Consider the following 27217-nt stretch of genomic DNA (forward strand, 5'->3'; position numbering starts at 1 on the left):
GATAAAACATAGGCTTCTCTCCTCAAACCCTCCCTGTCTCTCCCCGCTACACAAACAATGTGCCCAGATAATGAGGCCGGGTGAAAAAGTGTGAAGTGGAGGTGTGCTGAGGGACTGTGTAAACTGGCCTAATCCTCCTTCACAGCATTGTGTCATTAGAGCCGTATAGGTTGTGGATCCTGTAACACGGGCCCTATTCACTCCCGTAGCCCTCAGCCAGAACACTTCAGAGAGCCAGTGTTGTGTTTGAAGCAGCTATAAGCCACAGTGGATTTTCAAAAGTGAGAGCGTCCTCAAGACCACACAGGACCTCCCCTGGGGATATAAAATGTGGTGTAATCTGGTGACAGGAGGTAAATACCAAAGGTCACACACAAAAACAACCAGCAAGATTCACTCAGCAGCTTTATTTTTTGTGCAAATCTCTGGCTACGTGGATGAACCAGTAATGATGTGGTATGGCATCCCTTTATTTATTATGTGGGTGAAAGCAGCTGTTTTTAAAAAAAAAATTATTTTGGGTTAATTTGCTTAGACCGCTGCCTTCTGACTTATCTGTCTCCCTTATCAATTTAAGACTTAATTTCTAGCAATACATTTTCCCACATAGCAGCTGTTTCGTTTATATTTTGAGCCTAGAGAAAATTAGTATACAGTACCACAGAGAGTTACAGCATATTTTGTTGACATTTTTCAAACATAAAACACAAAAGTAAAAGAAACAACTTTATCAAAAACTGCAATTTGCCATTGGTATTGGTCTAAGTCGTCTAGTCTGATTCTTGATTGAAAAACTGAGACAGTGTGTAAGGCTGGGGTTTCCTACAAGAAGTAAGCTGTCAAGGTTCTTTTCCAAAGGGAAAGGGATTTTACTCTGAAAATCTGTGGTTAATTAAACTGAATAAATGCTCCTCATTCAACAGCTGAACTGCATGTTTATTCACCTTTCTAAAAAGAAACAGTCGCAGTAACTACAAACCTACTTTGGTTAACTGTTGTTGCTCAGGTAACATAGCGTATAAGTTGCAACTATTTATTGTGAATGAGTGACTCTACTTGGTGCAGCTCCTGTACATTCACCTCCTGTGTATCATACCATACAGTGCTGATACGAGGTAGTAGAGATTAATTCATTTATAAGTGTAAACAATCCAACTCAAGAGACCGACGAACATGTACAGCACAATGTGATCAAACAAGCATCACAAAGTAGTGATATTGCTTTTGGCTACAGCTCTTATTGCTGGCTTATTATCACATTAAAATGGCTCAGATGATTTAAAAAACAGCTTTGATTATTTTTCCAGAAGTACTTCTCAACTCTTAATACAGTCTGACTGTACATCACTGCCTGACAAGCTAAACCACATCAATTCATCACACTGACTGGATGCACCAGTCCCATCCGGTCCAAAAAACTCAACACAGCAAACTCAAATTGCTCGTCCTTACTTACACACTATCTGCAAGTTTCATCACGTTACTGTAAATATTAAGACTTTCCGGATATTTCAAATGCAAAATAAATCAAATGTAAGGCCAGTTTTGCCAGTGAAATGACAAAAAAACACTCTGGAACAGAGTACTTAACCGCATGGCTGATTTCTCCTTAAAAAAAATGGCGGAAGAAGAGGAAAGTCAACTTATTCAAGATCTCCTATACTGAAATGATGTGTTGAAGTCATGAGTGTAGTATATTTAATTCAAAGACTTTTGAGGTGTCTGAATACTGGTGGTCAAACTCAAGTTATTCCAACACATTTTCAGCACCAGCAGATGCCCCAAATCAGGACTTGTCACCCTCATCCTGATCTCACTTGGGCTGTTCTTTGAGCTGGTGTTCCCTGAGAGCACCAGTGAAGGTAGCCGTCCACACATGCAATGCTGTCCCGGCGGAGAGGGTGAGGAAGAAGAGGAAGGCCACTTGGAAACCAAACCAATCCACCATGCCTCCGGCCAGAGCGCTGAACATCAGCTTCCCCAGCACCTCCAGAGTTGCCAGGAAACTGTAGTGGGTCGCCTAAAGGAGAGAGGAAGAATGGAGAGGTAGGGTGAGGGGAAATGAAGGGAGGAATGATGAGAAAAGGGAATAAGAGGAGGAAGTAAAGGAGAAGGAAGTGAGAGGCGAAAAAGGACATGGGGGAAGGAGAGGGTTTGGAAAATAAAGGAACATTGTAAGTAAAAGGAGGGAGTGGTAGATGGGAAAGTAGAGAGGGTAACATGGGTAGAAAAGGTGACACTTCATCCTTTCCTGTAGCACAATTCATCAGTTTATTTTTTTAAACCCTGAATTACAAAATAATTTGCAACAACAGACTAGAGAAATGGTGTGATTTTCGGGGAAAAGCCCCAAAGCGCAAGAGGAAACGACAGAAAAGAAAGACTGGAAGCCTGAAAGAGAAAGCGTGAGATCATGGCCTGAGACGATGGATGGAGGCCAAACGAAGAAGAGTATCTGATCCCAGCCTTAAGGCTTTCAAGATGGAGGGAGACAACGAGAGAAAGAGAGGGACAGACATGACCTAATCTCCCCAAACCTCCTCCCTCTACAGCATTCAGGTGAGGCAGGCACAGAAGGACTCTAGTGACACCTCGACCATTGACTGAACAAATGAATTCATTAGGTTTAGGATTATTTTCTTCATTATAATAAATGTCTTTTATCCCTCCGTCAAATAATCATAGATTTAATTCGTGAGAAGTTTGCATTGACGAATTCTTCTGCATTTCACAATAATACAGTTACAAATCAGGCTCGTCCTGATTATGTGCACACACACGCACCGTGCCTTCAACTGGCTCAAGCCGACACTTTTACTAGCAACGTATTTTAAGAGCTCTGATTAATATATGATTGAAGAAAATTATCACGTTAAAGCATGTTTTGTTAAAAAAATTAAAGGTGCCCTGTTAAACATTATATCAAATATAACATACTGAAGATGCTAAAGTGTTAACATAGTTAACAAACAGCAAGTTGCTTAAAATCAAATCAAATCTAACATCAGCTCTTGATTTCATTTGTAGTTGACAGCGGTTTTTCTCGCAGTGTAGTTTTTGTGAAAATTTTAATCTGCAATTCTCTGTAGTGGTCCCACTAATATTTATTCTTAGTGAAGCATGTCGCATGACATGTTAAGTTCTGTTTGATACTGAGAACATGACGACACATATATACTGAATATTTTGAAAAACCATTTGATTCTGCTGGCAAAATATTATTTACACAAGGTAGATCTCCTGTTTTTGAAGCATTAAAGTAAAATGATTATATTTTAAGTAATCCCCTAGTGTTGTAGTACTCAAGACCAGTCTTGGTCTTAAGACCGGTCTTAAGACCACTTTTTGATGGTCTTGGTCTCGTCTTGGACTCAACCGCCTTTGTACTCGATCTCAATCCCGAGTCCTCAATCTCGGTCTTGGAGATTGAGGACTCGGGATTTTATTTCAAGACCATACCTTTGGGAATAGCAATAATAGGTCTTATTGTTTGTATTCGGGTGTTTTAATGGGAAAGTGTATCTTTCAGATCACTTTGAGAAGCACCTATGGAGGGAACTGGTCTTGGTCTTGACTCGGTCTCGCCCTCCCTCGGTCTTGGTCTCGACTGCTCTTAGCCCCTAAAAGTCTTGGTCTTGACTACAACAATATAATCCCCTCTCACACGCTTCCTAATTTAAATAATTTGCTTTTATTAGGATATGTGGCATTCATGTTTTGTAATGAACTAATACAATATGTTCTACAGAACTTTTTCATTTAATAGAGTAGGGAAAAAAGTGGTTTAAAAAGATTTTAAAACTACTTTATTTCCTTACATTTCACTAGTGTAAACAAACGCACACTGGCTTTGTAGTCACTGTACAGGACTGTCTTCAATCACACTTGCAGAGGCGCAGAGAGCAGTTACAGCCTGCTGGTAAATAGAACTATATTAAAACATCAACAGCATGGGAAAAACAGCTCTGTTGTCTCTAGTGATTATTTCTGCTGTGACGTTACCAGCGTCTTAGGAAATAAAAGTCCTGTAAACAGTTCCTCTATGTACACAACCAGGGTTGGGAGGGTAACTTTAAAGATGTAATCCAGTACAATTACTAATTACTTGTTAAAAAATTTAATCAGTAGTTTAATTCCAGTACCACAAAATAAAAGTATTGTAATCTGATTTCTTTTAGTTACTTTTGGATTACTTCAATACCAAATATGCTAATTGTTATGGACCTCAGTGGGTTTTTCAGTGCTTTGTGACCCCTAGTGATTGTTGGGTGAACTGTCTCTTTAACTGTGGAAACAGGAAGTGCTTCACTTCCTCTCCAGACCTTGCCGGCTACAATCTAATGCCATCCTCACCTTCACAGTTTATTCATGGCATCATCTGTAACTTACATTGTATATTAGTATAAAAGAGACGCGACGACTTCATTGTTTGTTAAAAATATATTGTGTTTAGAGAGTCATGTGTTTTCTAAGTTAGTTAACATGGTTGACTTTATTCTTTATCATTATTAGTAGTAGTAGTAAAATCAGATGTGTTTGTTATGCTGGCATATGGCAAGTGGTTTTGCTTTATTACACTGACTTTGTACTACATAACTAAATAACTAATAATGTGACTTATTGGTCCTCTATTATATATGGTGGTCATGTAGCTCTTAAGCTAGGCTTTGTGTGATTTCATTTGTGTATCCTTTTTGCTCTTTTCTACAGTTTAACACTAAAACCTGATTAAACTGCCAAAACCAACATATCGGCCTGTTCCCTGGAGTTTGTGATTAGGAGAGTGTTTAGCTGTCTGTGTAGCTGAGTATACGTTTATGGGGACAACACTTAGCGAGAACAGAACACTAATAAAGATGCGTTGTCTGCTCAGTGTATGTTTAGAGAAACATACAATTATAAATATATAATTACAAATATCACATTCCCATGAAATCAAAATTGTTTTGTTTTTTTTACATGATAGGCCTTGCACTAGGTCTATACGTCATATGTTAATAAATCATCATGAAGTTGTGGGCCTGTATTAATTTAGTGTCCAATGAGAAGATTTCTTAATTTTTATGATTATGATTATCTAATTAGCTCAGTTAGCCTGCAGCTACTGGTCAAATTAGCTCACTCTGCCCGTACTGGGAGTTCGAAGCACCGGAGTGCATGTATAAGCACTGGAGGCTTTCAGGCAAGTGGCGAGGGGACCTGGCAGGAAATGTTGGCGGGGAGCAGCGCCAGGTGAGCGGCAACGAAACAGCGCTCAGTAGCCTCCCAGTGAACCCGACATGAACAGGACTGAACACAGTCTCATTAGTTAACTCAGCCCTGGGATGTCAAGAGCCAAACCGGCAAGAAAACCACCTTGGTACTGTATTCCTAGCCTATAAGGGGAAAGACTACTGCTTGGGAAATATTTTATATTTAAATGAGAGAGGAGGAGTGAAATAGTTTAGTGACCAAATAAGTTGTGGGAAACGAAGTTAAGGTATTTTTTCCGATGCGTGTGTTGAAAGTAAACAACGGAAGATTATTTTATTAACTTTCGATCAATAAACTGAAGATTTTAAAGATCTACTCAAGTGGAGAGTCGTAAACCTCTGAAAAGACGACAGTCACAAGTAGAAAACGAGAAAGGAGTCTGTTTAAACAAGTCAGTAAACTACACTAAAGACTCACAAACAGAGGAAAAGAGAGGCTGCACGTTCAGCCGATCATACGAGCAACACCTGAAGCAACCGCAGCTTCAGCCAGAGGCTCCGTAAGTAAGATCAGCTGATTGTTGCTGCGCCACAAAAGTGTTTAATTGATGTGATGGAACGCAGCGATCGATAAGTGACAGGTGATGTGAATAGCAAATAAAAATGTACAGAGTAGTGTTAAATGATACCAGAAGATGAAACCAACGGAAAGCCAAGCTTGTGGTGATAAACCTGCAACAGTGACGAACGTGCCTGAGACGCAGCCGAAGGTGAGCGGCTGTTAAAATCACGCTTGGACTCCGCGTGTGCAGCCATTTTATTACAAAAACCATACAATTTATGGTGCAGGCACATCAGGGGAAAAAAAGGCATACTCTTTCTTTCTTTCGGTGTGTTGCTTGAGTGTTTGGCTGCCAGCAAAACCATACAAATGGTCATTTTTTGCCGCAATCTGGTTACAAAAAGTAGGCCTAGGTATCGATTGAAGTAGCCTACTGGTTTGACTGGAGACGATTTGGTTCTACTCGATACCGGGCTATTTTGGTCAATACCATAAAGGTACCAAGTAGCGATACCCATCCCTAGCTGGAACTAGTTCGCACAGAGTGTTTGACGGGGTGGGGGCGTAACCACATTCAACTACTGGCTACATGCCATTCAATATCTGGGACAAATGCTTCCCTAGCTTTGTGTTTTTACCAAACAGCAAATAGCACTCTGCTTTCCGTTTCATGGAAAATTTGCACTTAATTCCCAGTAATCCCTATGTGTAGCCTAATCCTTATTTGTACAAAATGTACCTGTAGTCTGATTAGGTCTTTACTTTCTGTACTGTAACAGATTACAGTTACTCTTTTTTTGTATCCTGATGTAATCCGTTACTCCCCAACCCTGTACACAATAAACCCCTCTCCCCAAGTCTGACTCGCGCTTCCACCGGAGTCTTGCTGCAACAACTCGCCTCTCACGAGATTTCAGATCAAGAATTGTCCTTGAGCAAGACTTCTTTTCTTTTCTGGTTAAAACAAAGGGTGTTACTCATATGGATCATTTACATGCTGTCAGAAACCTGGTGTAACAACCTGAGCCTGTCGGTGGCAAAACGAAGGAGGACATAATTTTGACAGGCGCAGTTGCCCCAAAGGAATATGTTGCAGCTAACGGCTGAAGCCATCTACTGCACGGATTCCAAAGCTTGTGGTTTAAAAATACTGAAATTATCCTTTAAGGAACTGGTGGTGAGTTTAGACTATCTGACAGGAGTGGGAAGTAAAGTAACGCAAATGAGAATAGTTTTTTATTTATTTTTTTTTTTTAGGAACTAATTTTTCACATTCCTTTTTAAAACTGCACCTCTACTAGTATTTTAGGGGGTAAATAATCTACTTTTTAATTCGCTACATTTGCCATTTATACTTTTGTTACAACTAGTATGTTATCTACAAAGCATTTTGCCACATAAACAAAAACTAAGCTGTCATCCGAGCTGTGCACAAGGTTACACAGGAGAGCTCCGGTCTCCCTTGAGGTACAAAGAGACGTGCGCTTGTGCCAGATATTAATGAACCAGGCAGATGTAAAAATTTTGAATATCAGGCTAAAACTTTTTAAACGTAAGGCTTTGTTGGTCTGTTGATTTAACACAAATCCAGTAACTGCACACTATGCTACTGGTGGCCGTGTTGGAAAGCGGCCTGCATCGCTCTTTTACAAGCCGGCACTTTTGATTAATGGTGCATTAAAAGCTTATTTAGTCTATGCATTGGTTGCTGGTTGTTTTACATTATATATATATATATGTTATATATTAGATGTTATATACGCCCTATGGTGAGTTAATTAAATAGAATGTCGGTGAACCTTGGCTTTAACTCAGTTATTTATTCAGGAAACAATAACTTTTGAGAAGTAGGGAGAAAGCACATTTGGGTGGATAAAACTGTCCTGTTGGGCTTTACACATGATGTACAGGTCTCCCTCTATATATAGGCTTACCCTCCTTTATTCGACAATGGGCTGCTTTTTTATGGGAGCAACTGTACTTTTACTAGAGTAAAGCTTTTCAGTACCCACCACTGCTATATGAGCTGTAACTATGGTCTGTACACTGAGGTAGAGAGCTCTGAGAGCCTGTGTGACCACAGCTAAGTGGAGTGCCTTTATTCTGCGCAACTTGTTTAACAGATTCGGTTTCTTTCTCCTGGGGATCGTTAACAAGCACTCACCCTATCAACTTTCTGTCACTGGATAGCACCACCTTCAATAACACACACATGCACACAACGAGCACAGACGAGCTAATGCTTTCCCCTCCTGTGTGCGTGTGCACACACACACATTGATTCACACACCGACACAGTGAAAAGCAAACAGTTTATGTGTCATGAGAACCTCTCAAATTAACCATGGTTCTCGTCATCACACGTTGTGACTGATTCTCTTTTGTTATTTATTTTATTAGTAACCAGATCCTGATATCTGTGCTACAGTCCGTGATTTGTTTCCACTTGACTTGAGAGTGACAGCAATTTAAATGTAATTTGTCTGACTGGGTCTGACATCTTCCAGGTGGAAAACAGCTGATGAGAACAGGTGACAGGTGTAGGTGATAATAGGTGTGGTACTGTATGCTGTAGATGTTCCTCCTCTCCCCCCTTTGACGACTAAAGGAAATGACCTAAAATTACATAATAGCACAATTAAACAATGACAGATGAGAGGAAAGAAGGGACGGAAGGAAGGAGAAAAGAAAAGAAAGATTGTGTTGTCCGTTAAGCCACAGGAGATGACCTAACACCTAAGAATGAGACAATTAATACCAAAACCACAGTAGCGGGGGGGGGGGGGGGGGGGATTGTTGGCAGGTATGAGAAAAATCTGTTTTACCTGAATGCTTTCCTCGGCCCTCTGAGTGCAATACATCATGGTAGTGAAGGTGAGCGTGGTGATGAGACCGCCCAGGAAGTGCTGAACACTCATGCTCAGGACGGCCATGCCTGAGGGAGCAAACACACGCGAAATCAAGCAAAAAACAGGCACAACACATCTTAGAGCAACGACACTACAAGTTTTTCTCAAAAAGGCGGAAAACTATCAATTTTACACTCTTGTCTGCTCTGCTGCACTTCTCACTATACTATTCTATGTGGAAGTCAAAGTAGGGAGACAAAGCAGTGAGAAACGGTAAGCTGCTGAAGTGTCTCCTCTCCTTTTTCCCACCACCACAACCCCCCCACCCCCACCCCCTCGTCCCCAAAACACATGTAGTGTATCCTCTGAGGGGAAGTGGCAGAGCAGTGTTAGTGGGGAAACAGAGGAACCACAGAGCCTATCTGTCTCTGCTCCCGCTAACACTGAATTATTCACTCAAGCCGCCAGAGTTTTTCCTGAATAAGATTCTTCAGTCAGCGACACAAGACTGTTGGAGTCACACAGATACACCGACTGATCAGACCGGGAGAGAGGGAAGCGGAGGGTTATCATGTAATATTGAAAAATCTGAAACTGAATGTTTTTCAGTTTGTTTTTTTTTTCCGATTTTGGTTCAGTTTTCCTGAAATCTTTGTTCTGGGTTTAAAGCAAAGGGGGGGAGAGGCCTCAACTTTCCGTCTGAGAGGCTTGATAGGGGAACAGACAATTCCAACAGAGATGAAATGCACAGATCTGAATCCCAAAAGCCTTTGACTGGCTGTGTAACAGAATCAGATGTTTCATTCAGACATTAATAACTGAAGGGGGCTCTCTGGAGAGAGAGACAGAGAGAGAGAGAAAGAGCAAATGTCTATCACTGTCCTCTGCATCATCCACTGTGCTGTATTAATACTGAACACCTGGCTCAAAGGCTTGTTCTGTAGACCATTGGTTCCCAAACTATTTTTGCACTGTGTCCGACAATGCCTGTAACTCTCTGAAACCAACAATACAACATCCACTTCATGTAGCGATTGGCCAGGTGTGCGCAGGTGAGAAAGTAAGCAGAGTTTGAACTTCTCTCTCTCTAGCTCTTTTTTCATTGTTTGCACATATATTTGTCACTTTTTGTTTGTGCAAATGAGTACAAAAGTATGAACTAGGAAAGACTGTCTTAAAGTGTCGCCGTTACCCCCACAGCTAAACAATTATTGTGTCTTTTACCTTCTGACATGGTTGAACTTTGTACAAACTAGTTAATTCCCCCCCAAAAAAACGCGCCTTTAAGATGATGCAATCCGTACTTGCGTCCTCTCATCAAAGTTGACAATGCCTATTTACTGTGAGTTCAACCAAAGAGAGATTTCTGCTTTTAAAATTGTTGAATTTGACATATTTAGAGGCATGAAGAGGTCAAACTTTTTAAAAGGAAAAAAAATGGCCTAATTGTGACCCACCAAGGGACTGCAGATGAAAATTTGCTTTCTGTTTACTCTGGTACAATACATCAAATAGTAACATTTATGTTTAATATTGTTTGTGGCCCCTTTTTCAAATAAAATAAATAAAATAATTTTATCTAGTAGAAATATGTTCTTTTATTCTTTTTGCTATCCCATTACTACGGAAGCCCTGAGAGATAAGTCTGATCTGAACCTTGTCAGTCAGTTTGACTGAAGGTGTTCACCCCCATAAACTCAGTGTACATTCGTGATCTTAAGCTGTGCAATTACATGTACCCGCGTGTTAATCACTGTGGGTTTGGTGTGTTTATTCAAGAAAGTAGCAGGTAAAATGAGGACGGTACGTGAAAGTGATCAGGATCTGGAAAGTTTAAATATGTAAATCTACAGAATTCAATAAACAACATGTGCTGTGCTTATACACTATTCATGGAGAAGAATAAAAGACTAACAACAACAACTTAGTTTTAAGAGTGTTTAAACACTTAGACAGAGGTTTTATTTTTTCTTGTCCTTTTACAACCTGCTTATGTACTATATAGGATCATGGCAATTGGTAATATGTGTTGAAACTGGGTTCCAGTTAAACTGGTGCCTGCCAGCATATCTGCGACTGTATTTCAGTCTGTCTCTCACCTTTCATGAGTGGTGATGGTTCCAGTACAGTGAGCAGAGAACTCTGGAAGACCATGCTGATGGTTCGCAATACAAACACGCGTCGCATCAGAGCCCCGATGCTGAGGAGAGACCAGCAAACAAGCCAAGTATCAGACAGACGTTCGCCAACCTTTAGGTACTTATGTTATTGATGAGCAGTGTGATCTACAGTGACAGTGGCTCAAGGCTATATCATTACATTTGGAGATATTCTGAGTTTCTTTTCATGTCACACACAATTACACACACACGCATGCGCACACACAGTACACACATGCTAAGTAAACAAGTCCCCAGACACTAATTGATTCCCTGTTAGTGCAAGAAAATCATCCCCCTGTGGGTTTGGTTTGTGACGTAATCAATAACCTAAGGAGATCCCCAGCATGAGGAAAATAATTAATCACTGTTAACACACACACACACACACATACTCACACTGTTGTGTGACATCAGGGATTAACAATGCCAATCACTCAGAGGATGCCTGCCACTCAAAGGACTGTGTGTGTGTTTGTTTATGTTATTTTTGCATGTAATTATTTATGTGTAAAAAAGGCTTTGAGGAAGAAGGGGCCTGTCACACAATGCAGGATATGTGATTTAGTTGGATAAATTGGCTGAGTGAAACCAGATCAGCTGACTCTGCCCAGACTGGGAGCTCGGAGTATAGGGGCAGTGTTGGTGTTTGTTTACATCACTAGCACAGGGGTTTTCGACCGCCAGAAGAACAGTAAAAAAATGCCCACCTCAATTTCCTAGAGCTCAAGGTGTTGTCTTCAAATGTCTTGATTTGTCCGACTAATAGTCTGAAACCTAACCTATAAGCTATTCAGTTTACAATAATGTTCAGACAAAAAACAAAAGGAGCAAATGCTCACATTTGAGAAACGGGAACCATCAAATATTTGGCCATTTTGGCCATTTGGTTGAAGTTAACAAATTGTCAATCCACTAATGGATTCATCTCCTAATCGTTGCAGCTCTAATATGATCAGTATCTTAGAAATCTAAGCCACAAAGACACCAACCCTGATTGTATTTCTTCAATATTTTCTCCAGCGACTACAGAACAAAAATGATTTAAGCCTTTTTGTCCCTTTTGAAAAACCTCGATAAAATAAACTCACCTGTGTGTGCGAGAGATTAAGAGTTTACAGATTATTACAGAGAAAAGAAAAGACAAGACCATGGGCAATGAACGCTTTCTTTGACTTAAAGTAATTCTAAGAGATAAAAAATTTTGCACATCCTACAAACCATACAAAGCTCAAATTAACTGAATTCTATTTATTTCACTTTTTTAAAATGTTCTCACTTGCTCTCCCTCCCTCCCTTCTCCCGACTCTGTATCTTCTCCCCTCACCATCTCTCCCCTCTCCGCCCGGCCTTTCCTACCCTCTCTACTGGAAAACCAATCCTGCATCATTCACATGCTAAAGACATTTCTTCTCTCTGCTGCTCCTTTACCTCCCGTCTCAATGACAGCCTTTCATATCACGCACTCTCAAGAGATGCTGAGGTGTGTGTGTGTGTGTGTGTGCGCGTGTGTGTGAGAAAGAGAACCTGCCTGGCTGCCACCTCACATGGGCCGGGCCCAGATAAGAATAGCCATGTTCTCAGGTTGCCAGTGGCGGTTGTAAAGGGGGTCATTCACTGACCACTCAGCCGTTTCTGATGGTGGGGAGGATAAACCTTGCAACTGAGCTTTTAGAGGTGAGACCACAGCCTGCTGGACAGCACTTTCTCTGTGTGTATGTGTGTGTAAGTGTGTGATAGGAAGAAGAAGTGTTCATCTGACACTGGAAGGTACACACAACCAAAATTATAAATTTTTAGCACGTAAGCTAATCTAGAACTGAGTGCTTGTCCTTTGCATCATTGTGCTAATTAAGTGAGGATTAATTAAATATAATACGGTACTGCCTGTTTCTGTGCAACCAACTTAGATTACTTTTTTTTAAAGAAAGGGAAATATTCACTAAATATGTCAAACATCACACAATAACCCAGACACTGATTTTAACCAAGGCTGGGGGAATGATTCAATTGGTATCTTCTCATTCTGATTAATCAGCTGCAACATCACACATGCTGGCCTTACAGAGGTAATAACAGGTCAAATAAGGTGACTTGCTGTATAATTTCTCTGTTCTGTGTTACTGCATCACTTGTGGGTTCAAATAGTTGACTGCAGGCTTGTATAAAATGGTTTCAAGGGAATAAATATTGGGAAAGAGCAGTTTCCACACATTATTTCCCAATACACAAAGATACCTAATGGTGAAACTAATGGCGCTGTAAGAGACTGAAAACAATTAAGTGTGATGAACTGATTCTTAACACTCTTAAGACTAATGAGTCGGCTGTCATGGCACATCTAACCCCCAGATAAATTTAATCTACACCAGAAGAAGTCACTGAGATGAGTGTTTTCTGTCTTTGTCAGTGTGTGAACAGTTTACTGCCTTTATAAGTTACCGACTCCTTTACAAGTGAGATGAAGAGAAAGAGTGAAAGATAAAAGGCATAAGTATGACAATGACATCTATTGAAAGATTTCCCCTCCACCAAAAATTCTGCCCTTGGAGGTTTGCTCTGTGTTTGCTAGTGTCACTTTACAAGAGGAGAAAACCTGTGAGCGAGTTGAAAACACAACACGGGGGGGGGGGGGGGGGGTGACTGGCATCAGACAAAGCACAGGGCAACTGATACATGTCAACGAATGGGCAAGCACACTAACACATACAGCACAAACAAAGACACCAACAAATGACCTGTCCATTGACCGACAAACTACATCCCTAAACATCCTAATCCCTCGATGTAAGTAGGCATAAAGTTGGCTAAAAAGCTAAACATTTTCTAAATGTGGATGGAAGGATGGAGGTGTGAACTAATCATACTTTCCTCTATAAAGGCATTGTTGTGTATTAGGCAGGGTGCTATGAGGCAACTTAGAATAAGCAGAATGCAACAATGATCAGGCATAAATGGTATAGTGTCAATATGCTGAAGGGGAAAGCATGTAAATGTTACATATACTGCACATAACTGTGCTACAACAACTTGACATACAGATTTCTTTAAATGCATTATCATCAATATTTAAATTTTGTGAATTAAAATAGACTGGTTACTTAACGTTGTATAACTGTACAAAAATATCACATCTAAGGAGCATACCGGAGCATCTGCATGGTCATAATCAGCCATTTTGATATATTAATCAGAAAGTCTAAGATCTTAGTATCTGTCTGTAAATCTGAGAATTAAATTCAACTGGAGCTGCATGTTGTCTCTGCGATCAAACCCTGAGGGGTGTGTGTATGTGTGTATATATGTGTGTGTGTGATTTGCTGCTCATGTTGTCACACCACACACCAGACACAGGGGGTCCCCGAGCTCTCAAACAACGCTATGTTTACTTTAATTACTGTACACACACAGTAAGACAGAAAGACACACACAAGCGCAAGAACCTATGAAGAGTAACGGGCACAGAGTAAGGTGGAACAGGTAAAGGGGGTGGAAGAAAGCTGCAGGAAAGAAGGAGTCAGTGTACACAAAACCTTGTAGGAAGAAGAGGAGCAGGATGAGGAGGAAGATGGTGATGGTACTGCAATATCTGATGGGATAGTGTGAGGCAGTATGACACATGTTCATGTGGTGCAGTGGACTGGATCTTATCAACCTTCACTTACTTCCCACTGCTGTAAGCTGATTTTCACCCTTGATTCTTTCAAGTTTTTTTCAGTTGTGTAAGTGCAGTTTGTGCAGCACTGAAATTGTATTCTTCTGCTGGTAGCATGGTGCAAACATTTTTCTTCTGCTTCAGACTGGCTTGTTTGTAATCAAAAACTGTGATGTTTTCCCACACTGTCAATTATTCTGTCAAGGAATTATTCTATCGAGAGATCCCACAAATCACCTGTGAACATGGGGCTGAGGTCCAATCAATGGTCACATTCATGTGTGAATATTACAGCTGAAATGATTAGTCTACTAATCAACAATTTTGACAATCAGTCATTAAGAAATGTTTTGTTGACATGCAAAAATGTGTACTTTTACAGTGTGTAGTCTTTGAGTTTCACAGGCATTTTATGCATTGTTAAAGGGGATTTTCCTATGAGTGCCCTTTCATTTTGTAATCCTGCAAAAGTCTTCACAAAACACTGCTGCTATACAAAAACTATCACGGTGAAGCCAGTGATAGCCAAAATGATGGTAAGAATGACGTTGTTGATGAAGGCTACCTGAACTGAGCGAGCAGCAGGCCTCCCAGGGACGACCCACAGATGGAGAAGCCCATGGCGATAACGCCATTCCAGAAGCCGAGCTCCCTGGCGGTCATGTGATGATCCAACAGGAAAAGAGGAAACATGGTCACGGCACCCTGCTCACCTGTGTACACAGTGACAGGAAAGAGAGAGAGAGAGGGGTAGACAAAGGAGATCAGATGAAAGACAGAAGGAGAAGAAGAGGGAAGAAAAGGGAAGCAGAATTAGGTGCTGCAGAGTAAAATATACAATCAATACACCATGTGTTATGTACTGTACGTCTCTGACTAAGCACTGCTATTTTTCACCTACAGTAAATATGTGAGACATCTCCTGAATACACACGCCTATTCCAATCACAGTCACATACGATGAGGATGTTGTACCAAACTGTTTAGCCTGCAAGACTGAACAACACAGTTTTCCTGAGATGACAACTGCAGAATCAAATACAGCACACCAACATGCGGCGCACCTAGGCCTATTCCTGGAAAGTGTCAATAATAGATGCCTGACAAGAAAAAGAATACCCTCAGTCACTTTATCAAACGGGGGCCTAGCACTTTTCCTAAAGCACAAAAAGGAAAACACAACAAAAACACAAAAACTTCCACAGATGAAACAGACCTCACAAAGACCTTTCAGTCAAAATAAAAAGTTTCTGTCAGACAGTCAGACTTTCTCTGTGTGGCGTTGAGAGTGGGGGTAATGTTCTGCTGAACATTACAGTAAAATATTCAGTGGCGCCGACTATACGCCATTATTATATTAATGGAGACTGACTTCAGAAAGACAGTGGGACCAAGGAGCTGCGTGAGTGACAGCTTGGCTCCCAGACTGCTGTCAAAGACGACGCAACACAACCGACGACTCACTCACTCAGTCAGCCAGGAGACAAACAAAAATAGAGAAAGAGGAAAAAAGACAGATGAAAGAGACTGAAATAAAAAAAAAATAATAAGAGAAAGCTGAGAAGCTCCCAGTGATAGGGAGTGCAGCAGCAGAACGAGGGTGTCACCGCTGTAGCAGTGGTGTGACAACCCAGCAGAAAGGTAGGGTAGGAAATATGGATTCTCTGTGTAGAAAACACGTGTCTCTTACTTCTGTCACTCATGTTTCACTGCTGGCAATTTACACGTAGTTAACACAAACCGTAACGACGACTAATCTACGACTGATGAAAATCTAATTAGCCAATAAGAAAGTGACTCTTTCAAAATGTATATACCTGTCAGACAGACAAAGAGTTACAAGTAAAAGAGAAATGAGGAGACAAATAACTACAATTACTGCAAGTCCACAGTAGTCTTCAAATCACAGGAGACATACTGAACAGTAGGTAGTTTGCACTTGGGCTGGGCAATAAAATGAATTTGTTTACTGAAATGTAATTTTACAAACAAGTCACATGACAGCAACATATGCAAATTTTACTCTAAACCCATGAGGTGGTCAAACCCACTTAAAGTAGCTCTTCATAACATATCACATTACATTACTACCACTCCACACCTACAACCAGCGGGGGCTGCACTGATACAATTACACCTCTCTGTGTATTACACACATTTTTAATATCTGTCACCCTCTGTGCTGAACTGTTTTGAGCTGCATCAACTGTGCAGTAACCATATTAGTCATTATAAAGTAAACATTGGCAGCAGCGGTACCCATGATGCCTGGCTTGTTTACCCATGGTTCTGTGCTCCCGATCCTGTCTGTCTGTTGTTTAGCTCAAAGCTCAGAGCTTTCACAGTCCTGCCTTCAACTAATTATTTCTTTAAAGAGGGGGGTTGCAGGGGAGGCGTGCAGACAAACACAACCAGGCTGATTATTCCTTTCTATAAATATTCTCAAAGCAACAATTGTCCATTTCAGCAGGGATTTCATTAGACATCCGCAAAGATTAAACACGCAGAGTGAAGGGGAATGAGAAAAGGGTGTAACAAGAGCGAAGGGGGGAGATGATGAGAGAGAGGGAGCACAGTGGGGAGAAAGGAGTGGAGGATGAGGAGAGTCACTGATAACGAGAAAAAACAAAAGAAAGAACGAAAAAAGGGAGAGAGAGAAACAGCAGAAGGTTAAAGAGGGCAAGAGAAGTACATACGAAAATGTTTTAGATGTAGTGCAGGAAATGATAATCATAATGAATGTATTTAAAAAATAAAGAGATGGGAGTTAAACATGATTGGAGAGAAAGGAGAGCAGCCAGGGATGGAGGCAGCTAAAGACGGGGGAGGGGGGGCAGATGAACAGAGACATTGTTAGGAGGTTAGTGAAGAGGAAACAGAGCAGGGATGGAAGGCTCAAAGACAACTCTGTGTTTATGTTTACATTAGAGACAGACAGCACAGAAAGACAAAACAATTTAACATTAAGAGGGAAAGTGACGGAAAGACGGGAGGTGGGGTTATTTTATTTATCTAAGTTATTTAAAGGTGCTTCATGACAATATCAATCAATTTAGTAGACATGCAAACAAAAATAGCTGGGTCCAAACACCCTGACCCAAAGACATGGAGAAAAAAAAACCAAAATTTTATATATTAATATTGATCAGCTTCTTACTATGAACAGTGGGGTCCTACAAGAACACTAAATTATCTTATTATGGAGGAAAGTGCTAGCAGCACTTATTCATCTATTTCCCAAAGACAACCTCGGGATATGACGCTGAGCATGTGCACTCAACTTCTTTGGTCAAATATGGCGAGGCCTGTTGTGAGTGCAACCTGTCCAACCGCTGTATGGTTCTTGGCCACCGTGCTGCAGCTCAGTTTCAGGGTCTTGGGTATCTTCTTATAGCCGAGGCCATCTTTTATGTAGAGCAACAGTTCTCTTTTTCAGATCCTCAGAGTTCTTTGCCATGTTAAACTTCCAGTGACCAGTGTGAGTGCGATAACACCAAATTCAACACACCTGCTCCCCATTCACACCTGAGACCTTGTAATACTAACAAGTCACATGACACCAGGGAGGGAAAATGGCCAATTGGGTCTAACATTTTCACTTAAGGGTGTACTCACTTTTCTTGCCAGCTGTTTAGACATTAATGGCTGTGTGGTATTTTGAGGAGACAGCAAATTCACTCTCTTATACAAGCTGTATACTCACTACTTTACAATGTAGCTAAGTGTAATTTCTTCAGTGTTGTCACATGAAAAGATATAATCAAATATTTACAAATATGTGAGGGGTGTACTCATTTTTGTGAGATACTGTAGATAAATACTCAAGTTTCAGACGCTTTAAGAGGATGGAAGAAAGAAGGTTATTAGCCATCATTGGTTATCTTTCATTTTAGTATAGGTTTAGTGGATATTGGCTGATAGCTTTACTGCACATAAGGTTTGATGGTACCAAACTGAAAGAGGTCACTGTTCTAGCATTGCAAACAGAGCTGAAGCTTGAGTGTTTCCTTAAAGCCGGTGGCTTAGTAAGTAAAACACTGATTCGACATGTTTGTCATTTACAGCAAAACTAAAGACACACAGATGTAGCTACATCTTCACAAGAAAACTGTGGGGGGGGGGGGGTATTTCGATTGACACTACCACGAACAGTACTCACATGTTTTAGGAGACTTATTCCAAGTTATCGTTATTAGTTTTGCAATAATACGTCGACGATTAAAAATTCTCCACAGCAATCAGAAGAGAGAGACGGACTGTGTGTATGTGTGAATGTACTGTATTTATGTGGTAGAAGGGGGTTGTGTGGTAGCACAGAGCGAGGTCAGAGAAGGACGAGGGTGAGATGAGGGTGAGAGGTCAATGAGGATAGTGGGGTCAAATCCTGAGGTCCATGCTACAGTTTAGACAAAAGAGGTGGCAGAGCAAGAGAGATCACTGAGGACACTCAGTCCCCTTGCTGAACATCATCGCTCTCTGCCGAGAGCACAGTAAACAAAGACAGGTTCATCCATACTACATGTTTGAGCACAGCATGCACACGCACACACGCACACACAAACAAATGTCTATGTGCATATACATGCACACACATCCTTCGGCTCCCTGAGGACAAACTAAACAAAGCCCCGTCTATGCACACTTTTACAATATCCTATACATTAGTCTTGATTATTGACACGCGCACACGCACACACACACACACACACACTCTAGCACTGCCTACAGATCAATGAAGATGTCAAGGAATTGTTTGTGGCCTGCGAGGCTCATGGACATGGGAAAATACACTCCAACTACATAGAAGCAGGACAACCACTATCTCTCCACCCAACCTAAACCTGTTAAGGTTACTGGGCAGATTTTGTTTGTTCTCTGCATTATATTCTGAGAACTTATGTAATATTATGCTTTTTTATATACATATATATATGTGTATAATGTCACAATGTTGGATGTTTACATTAAACGTGGTCAAGTTTTAAAGAATGAGGTAAACGTAATCTCTAGGTGTTTTCTACTTGCCTAGCTAACGTCAGATTGGTAGGGATCAGGGAGAGTAGCATGTAGCTCCAGTCCCGAAAGTATTGGAACGGTAAGGCAAATTCCTTTGTTTTTGTTGTTCACTAAAGACATTTGGGTTTAAGATCAAAAGATGAGTATGAGACAAGAGTTCAGAATTTCAGCTCTCATTTCCTGGTATTCACATCTAGATGTGTTAAACAACTCAGGACAAACCACCGTTTGTTTGAATCCACCCATTTTTCAAGTGAGCAAAACTATTGGAACATGTGACTGACAGATGTTTCTTCTTGCCCAGGTGTTGCCTTTTTTTCTTGCTGGTGGCAAGCCAAACTACAGTGGCATGCTCTAAAAGTTGCTCTGTGTATCATCAGCTTTAGTTTTCAATGACAACACTGATATTGTTTTGAAATAGGCTACTAGAGGTAATATTAATGGCGTTCAGATTATCAACACTAGTGTTTCATAGCTAACTTGGCGCACCCCGTTCAGCCTGACTCAATATTTGACCGTTCTATTCATAGCACTTTCTCCAGCGCTGGCACGGAGATATAACTAAGTGTCGATATAGGTCTGGCTATGCGTAATCTCTATAAACAGATATCTGCATATGAATCTGAGGTGATGATGATGATTTTGGCATCTGAAGCGTTCTGGTTTTCCATTTGTAGATGGTTTGTAGTCCAAGTAGTTTTGACCAATCATGTTTGAGCAGGCTTCGTTTGTGGTCCAAAGCTCCTCTGCTAGCAGGAGAAAACCAACACTCTCCAGTGCTCAACCTCCCAGTCCAGGCACAAGGGTTAAATTTGCAGTATCTCAATCTATCAACATTCTCAGTTTTATTAAAGGCATAATCTCAATCTGTAATCCAAACATGAACAAAACAGTTGGCACACTACCAAATTGAAAGGATCGGGACCTACTATAAGTCTGAAATTGATAAAGATGGTGTTGAAACCAAGCGGGAAGCTTCCGGTCTACAATATGAAGCAAATGCGGAAGTCCCTGAAACCTGCATTCTATTGAAAATCCAGCAGGGGGCGACTCTTCTGTTGCAAAAAGAAGTCCGGCTCCATTAGAAATAATGTGAAAATGACCCTTCTCAGCTGAATAATTAACCCAGTAAACACTTTCCTGATGAGTTTATTGTCTCAGTCGCTAATTTCAAGTCTTCTTCAATACAAAATTATGTTGATTTAGTAAATTATGGTCCCATTTATTTTAAAATAGACCACAAAGCAGAGTATGTTTCAGATTATCTATGATTGACAAGTCGTAATCATGGCGATTAGGAGTCGGCTGTTCACTTTCTCTGGTGAGTACATTTAGTTTTAAGGCTGTTGTTCGCCAGACAAAGTTATCAGCCGTTAAAATGTGAGTTACAGTTGCACCTAGCTAAGCAAGCTAGCTAGCTCCGCACACAGCCGTGTACACACAGTACTCAATTGCTTTTAAAGGTTTCTTTTCATCAGTTATTTAAGCACAGCTACAAAACTGGCTGTTATTATTGTTATTATGTTGACAAAACGTTGTATCTTGATTTAGCTCATTATGTGAGATTTATGTGATCTAAAAGATCTTGCACTTATTTGTCTCTGCATGGACATAGTGTGTTTATTTCCTTTTTGCTCTTTTTCTCTCTCAGGGCACCATGTGTTGGTTGTTCATTAATTCATCCGCTCCTTCAGCGCCCCTCCCTGCAGTCCTTCTTTTTCCCTCTGGAAAATGCCCCCCACTCTCGCTCATGTTTCTCCCTTCTCTCATTCCCACCTCCTTTCATCTCTCACAACTCCTTCACCTCCCCTTAACCCACTGTCATCCATTTCTTCTGGCATCCATGTCTCTGAACTGAACTGTTCTGCGGACTAAATTTCAGGTTTGAGTATGTATGCGTGAGTATTTGAGATATACCGGGCAACACTTTTTGAAAAAGCTTTTTAACTAATTAATGACACTATATATTTTACTTTACCCTCTCGATCACAACCCTCACACCTTCAGACTGTGTGTGCATGTGAAGGGTAGTGGTGGTTAAAAAATAAACAATAATCAAGAGATTATTCTCCTTTCGCCATTTAACAATGCAAGAAGAAGAAAGACCCTTGTCCATCGTTTTTATAAGTGGTTCCCATCCCACTGTTTTCATGAACATGTGTGGTCAGCATTATTATACTGGCCAGTTTATTAGGAACACCAAGCTAATGCAAATGGTCTCTAACAGCCCTGCAATTGGAGGAAAGGGTAGTATTGGGACAAAGCCTTCCTTTTTTTGTGTTTATCCATCCATTCCTCCATCCACCTGGCCAATTCCCAGAGAAAAGCAGCAACAGGGTCCACCTCTTTTCAGCATCATTCACATCTCTTGTCAAACATACAGGTGCTGGTCATATAATTAGAATATCATCAAAAAGTTGATTTATTTCAGTAATTCCATTCAAAAAGTGAAACTTGTATAATGCATACATTCATTCCACACAGACTGATATATTTAAAGTGTTCATTCCTTTTAATTTTGATGATTATAACTGACAACTAATCCAAACCCCAAAATCAGTATCTCTGAAAATTAGAATATTGTGAAAAGGTTCAATATTGAAGACACCTGGTGCCACACTCTAATCAGCTAATTAACTCAAAACACCTGCAAAGGCCTTTAAATGGTCTCTCAGTCTAGTTCTGTAGGCTACACAATCATGGGGAAGACTGCTGACTTGACAGCTGTCCAAAAGACGACCACTGACACCTTGCACAAGGAGGGCAAGACACAAAAGGTCATTGCTAAAGAGGCTGGCTGTTCACAGAGCTCTGTGTCCAAGCACATTAATAGAGAGGCGAAGGGCAGGAAATGATGTGGTCGAAAAAAAGTGTACAAGCAATAGGGATAACCGCACCCTGGAGAGGATTGTGAAACAAAACCCATTCAAAATGTGGGGAGATTCACAAAGAGTGGACTTCAGCTGGAGTCAGTGCTTCAAGAACCACCACGCACAGACGTATGCAAGACATGGGTTTCAGCATTCCTTGTGTCAAGCCACTCTTGAACAAGACACAGCGTGAGAAGCGTCTCGCCTGGGCTGAAGACAAAAAGGACTGGACTGCTGCTGAGTGGTCCAAAGTTATGTTCTCTGATGAAAGTAAATTTTTCTTTTTTTCCTCTAGAAATCAAGGTCGCAGAGTCTGGAGGAAGAGAGGAGAGGCACAGAATCCACGTTGCTTTAAGTCCAGTCCAAAGTTTCCACAGTCAGTGATGGTTTGGGGCGCCATGTCATCTGCTGGTGTTGGTCCACTGTGTTTTCTGAGGTCCAAGGTCAACGCAGCCGTCTACCAGGAAGTTTTAAAGCACTTCATGCTTCCTGCTGCTGACCAACTTTATGGAGATGCAGATTTCATTTTCCAACAGGACTTGGCACCTGCACACAGTGCCAAAGCTACCAGTACCTGGTTTAAGGACCATGGTATCCCTGTTCTTAATTGCCAGCAAACTCGCCTGACCTTAACCTATAGAAAATCTATGGGGTATTGTGAAGAGGAAGATGCGATACGCCAGACCCAACAATGCAGAAGAGCTGAAGGCTACTATCAGAGCAACCTGGGCTCTCATAACACCTGAGCAGTGCCACAAACTGATGGACTCCATGCCACGCCGCATTGCTGCAGTAATTCAGGCAAAAGGAGCCCCAACTAAGTATTGAGTGCTGTACATGCTCATACTTTTCATGTTCATACTTTTCAGTTGGCCAACATTTCTAAAAATCCTTTTTTTGTATTGGTCTTAAGTAATATTCTAATTTTCGTAGATACTGATTTTGGGATTTTCATTAGTTGTCAGTTTTAATCATCACAGTTAAATGAAATAAATATTTGAAATATATCAGTCTGTGTGTAATGAATGAATATAATATCCAAGTTCCACTTTTTGAATGGAATTACTAAATAAATCAACTTTTTGATGATATTCTAATTATATGTCCAGCACCTGTACAGGACTACTGACTCCCAGCCGTTAGAAAGAACCAGCTCCGATGTGTTGCACACAGTATCAGTTAAATACAGTTTTGCAGTTAATTACAAAAAATATTATGAGAATAAATGAGGACTAGCAATACAAAGCATTTCAATTCAAAGCATTTCAGGTGTTGGATGTAAATGACAAAGGTAAATATAATGATGTTCCTCAGTTTATAATATCTAAAAAGATAATAAGGCTTGCCATTTTTAGCTGCTTAGTGGTTTAGCATCTTCACATGCAAGCACAGAAGTGAACAGGTCTCGTTTCCCCATGTATGACAACATACACTGAACAAAATTATAAACACAACACTTTTGTTTTTGCCCCCATTCATCATAAGCTGAACTCAAATATCTAAGACTTTCTCTATGCACACAAAAGGCCTATTTCTCTCAAATATTGTTCACACATCTGCCAAAATCTGTTAGTGAGCACTTCTCCTTTGCAGAGATAATCCATCCACCTCACAGATGTGGCATATCAAGCTACTGATCAGACAGCATGGGTATTGCACAGGTTTGCCTTAGGCTGGCCACAATAAAAGGCCTCCCTCCGTCCCTACAAGTCCACCCAGACTATTCTCCCATCATGTCCGTGGCTTCAGATGGCAGAGGTGTCACAGTTCGAACACAAGGCTCTGTGTCTAGGGGAGGCACTGTGTTGGACTAACTAGTTCATTAGGGTAAGATGGGGGAGAGGGGGCCGGGTTCAGACAGGCAGCTCACCGGTCTCACACAAAAATACCCCACACACCCCTTGAACAAAAACAATACTGTCTCACATAGGCAATTATGCTGGCACATCCGGGCCCAATATAAAATATTACACAATCCTCTTTTTTCCTGCAAAGGTAGGAAAGGTTTAGACTACTACAACAACAAAGGCTAACAAGGGACAATGCTGTTAATGAATCTACAGAGCTCAATCACGACACTGAAAACACTTAAAGCAATTCTTGTCGTAATCATGAGCATCAGCCGATAGTGTGATTGCGTGTTCATGTCACAGAGAGAGTGTTGGGGAGAGGGGTGTTGCTCCCTAGACAGATTAGGGGGTCGGGCCAGCGTTCATATTTTGTCTAGTAGTGTTGTCTGCTGGGGCTCATCCGATTACTGAGCCACTCTTAACACTCTCTAACACACACAATTTCTAAACAAAGGCATATACATTCAAGCACATACACAAGTAAACACTATGCAAATGTGAGGAGACAATTATATTCCCACCACCCACACACAGAAACACACACACATAAACACACATAAGCATGATGCACTGTCTTTCATTTCAGTTTCTGAACGCAACAGACACAAAGACACTCTAATCCTTACATAATCCCCTTCTGCTACCAAACACCAAACTCTGGTCATATCAACTCTCTCTCTCCCACACTTGACTGATCCAACCTACTTTAAATTGTTTCTTTCTTATTGGACCTAACTCATTCACATACAAAAACCTTGTGCAAGAACGTAACGTGCATTCAAACTAATATTGCATTCTCATTTGAAGTGCCTTAGGTTTGTATTTGTATAATTGTAATCTGCTTTATTTTAGCAGAGCCTGTATTTTTCAATGTACATACAGGACCTGCTAAGACTCAATAAATTTTAAAAACTTCTTCAATACGCCCATTTCTGAGTTAAGTCATTATCAACGCACCAACAGAGACATCTAGTGGTGAGCTCTGGGCCCTACAAGAAGGCAGGAGCACAAATAAAAAAAGACTCACAGGAAATATAATATAATAATATAACTTTTCATGCATCAGGGGAAGTCTTTTTTTTCCTGTCATAAGCCCAGTTATAGGCAGATGGGCTGGGAGAGCTTGTATTTGCTTATTTCTGTGCTTCTTCTTTCTTCCTTTACCAGTGTCGATCAAATGAACTGCATGAAATAAGAGCTGGAATTATTAGTCGGTTAATCAATTAGTCGATTGAAAAAAAAAATCAATTCAATCAAAAACACCTACCATCCTCTGGTTCCAGCCTCTCCAATGTGAGGATTTGCTGCTTTTCTCTGTTTTATATCATAGTAAACTGAATAACGTTGGGTTTTGAAGACATTTGAAGACGTCACCTTAAAAAATGTGATGGACATTTGTCACTCTATTGTGATATTTTATAGATCACACAATTAATACAGAACATACTGACAGATTAATCATTACTGAAAATAATCAGCCATCAATGCAAAGTACAGTTTCAGGATTCATATTAGGCCTCAATAGAAAAGATTAAGATTAAAAATTAACAGGATCGTGGTCTCCGGTATTTAAATCTTTTCTTTTCAATGTAAACAAGTGTTTGCTATTAATCTGACTCACCTAGTTTGTATGTCAGCACATACAGGATTGTCCAAGGGGTGCCAGGCACTGCCAGCAGCTTCCTCCACACCCTCCATGGCCTCATGGCGTCTGCTCCCTGCCCTCCCCTCCTGCTGCCATCTGCTTGCTGGCCCCTCAAACTCTCATCATCCAGCACAGGGGCCCCCCACACAAACAGAGCCACGCCCGCGTACACAAACGTCAGCAGCATAAACATCCAGCTCCATCCAGCCACGTCAATCACAGCCAGCAGCCCCCCTCCAGCAAACACAGATCCAGCTTTATAGCCCACGACCTGGGCTGTATTGCCAAGCCCCAGCTCCCCGCGACCTTTCAACAACCCCACCGCGGCCCCATCTACAGCAATATCTTGTACGGAGGCCAAGGTGTTCATGGCCAGCAGGGTTCCTGCTACTCCCCAGATATGTGCTTCCGGGGCCAAGGCAGCACTGGAGAGGCATGTCAGAGCCAGGCCAGAAACTGTGCCCACCAGCCAGCGACGCTTGGTGCCGACCCGGTCCACCAAAGGGGCCCAGAACACCTTGAGGACCCAGGGGAAGTAGAGGATCTTGGTGAAACCGATGCGGGTGAGGGAGTGACCAGCTCCACGCAGGAAGACAGGAAGCAAGGAAGACTGGAGACCATAGGGGATGCCCTGGACAAAGTAAAGCAGGCCAAGGAAGACCAGTTTATCATTCATGATCCAACCTCCAAAAGTGATCCTCAGACACTGCAGCGGTGCATCGGTCAGGTCATTGTCATTATCTTTGGTTGTGTTGGGATCACTTCAAATGGACTGACTGACCTGAAATGAAAAGACAGAGTGTGAGGTTCAGTTTAATTGGTGTTGAACGTATAATGTTGTTGTGGAAGACATGGGGAGGCTAAAGTCTTCCACAGCTCCTGCAAGCAGCCTTAAAAGGACGTGTCTCTACTGCTGTTTTACTGCCAGCTCAGTTATCAGTAACATTAATCTGGCTATGGTTAGCTCCTCAATGTCAAATGACTTAACACATAAACATGTTCAATATCACGCTGACCACATGTGTTTTCATCATTTAACTTGTATCAAAACACAGACGTGACTTTGGACTTATGGTATTTTGTTAACAGGTAAAGTTACAATAGTTAAGTTTGCTGCCAAACTGAATGACTAGCTACCGTTAGCTTGCTAACTTGCTGTCATGCTAATAAGCTTCTTTGTAAACGAACAGCTTTACAACACATTTGTATCGCATGTCAGTTTTGCTGCGATCAGAAAAACTGTTCCCAATCTATTATGAAGTAAATCTTAACACATACTGGGAAAGAAAGTTGGTTATCCTAGCCTTAGCCAACCGAAGAAGATGCTCCGCTTGTTTTATAGTTGGGGTACGTATGAGCAGTGAGGTTGCCAGGTTCTGTGACAGCAATCCCCCTTTTGCGGATGGCAAATCGAGACGG

At 41.1% G+C, this 27217-nt stretch overlaps 1 protein-coding gene across 1 annotated transcript; it reads right to left on the reverse strand.

The window, feature by feature from the left end:
* Positions 1 to 388: 388 nt before the first annotated feature.
* LOC119888098 (major facilitator superfamily domain-containing protein 3-like) lies at positions 389 to 27217 on the reverse strand. The gene is made up of 6 exons (XM_038698532.1): positions 27077 to 27217; positions 25775 to 26579; positions 14983 to 15130; positions 10703 to 10803; positions 8580 to 8689; positions 389 to 2020 (listed from the first exon to the last, which is right to left on the reverse strand). The coding sequence occupies exons 2-6, from the start codon at positions 26472 to 26474 to the stop codon at positions 1814 to 1816; spliced, it is 1266 nt and encodes a 421-aa protein (XP_038554460.1). The 5' UTR covers positions 26475 to 26579; positions 27077 to 27217; the 3' UTR covers positions 389 to 1813.

The sequence above is a fragment of the Micropterus salmoides genome, unplaced genomic scaffold (assembly GCF_014851395.1).
Source record: "Micropterus salmoides isolate LMB-PRFRI ecotype aquatic unplaced genomic scaffold, ASM1485139v1 Ms_hic_scaffold_483, whole genome shotgun sequence".
NCBI lineage: Eukaryota > Metazoa > Chordata > Actinopteri > Centrarchiformes > Centrarchidae > Micropterus > Micropterus salmoides.

Coding starts and splice junctions, on each gene's coding strand:
- LOC119888098 (XM_038698532.1), bottom strand. CDS start 26,474: ATGAATGATAAACTGGTCTTCCTTGGCCTGCTTTACTTTGTCCAGGGC. Junction 15,131..25,774: donor TGTGCTGACATACAAACTAG/GTGAGTCAGATT, acceptor CTGTGTACACAG/GTGAGCAGGGTGCCGTGACC. Junction 8,690..10,702: donor ACCATCACCACTCATGAAAG/GTGAGAGACAGA, acceptor TTGCTCCCTCAG/GCATGGCCGTCCTGAGCATG.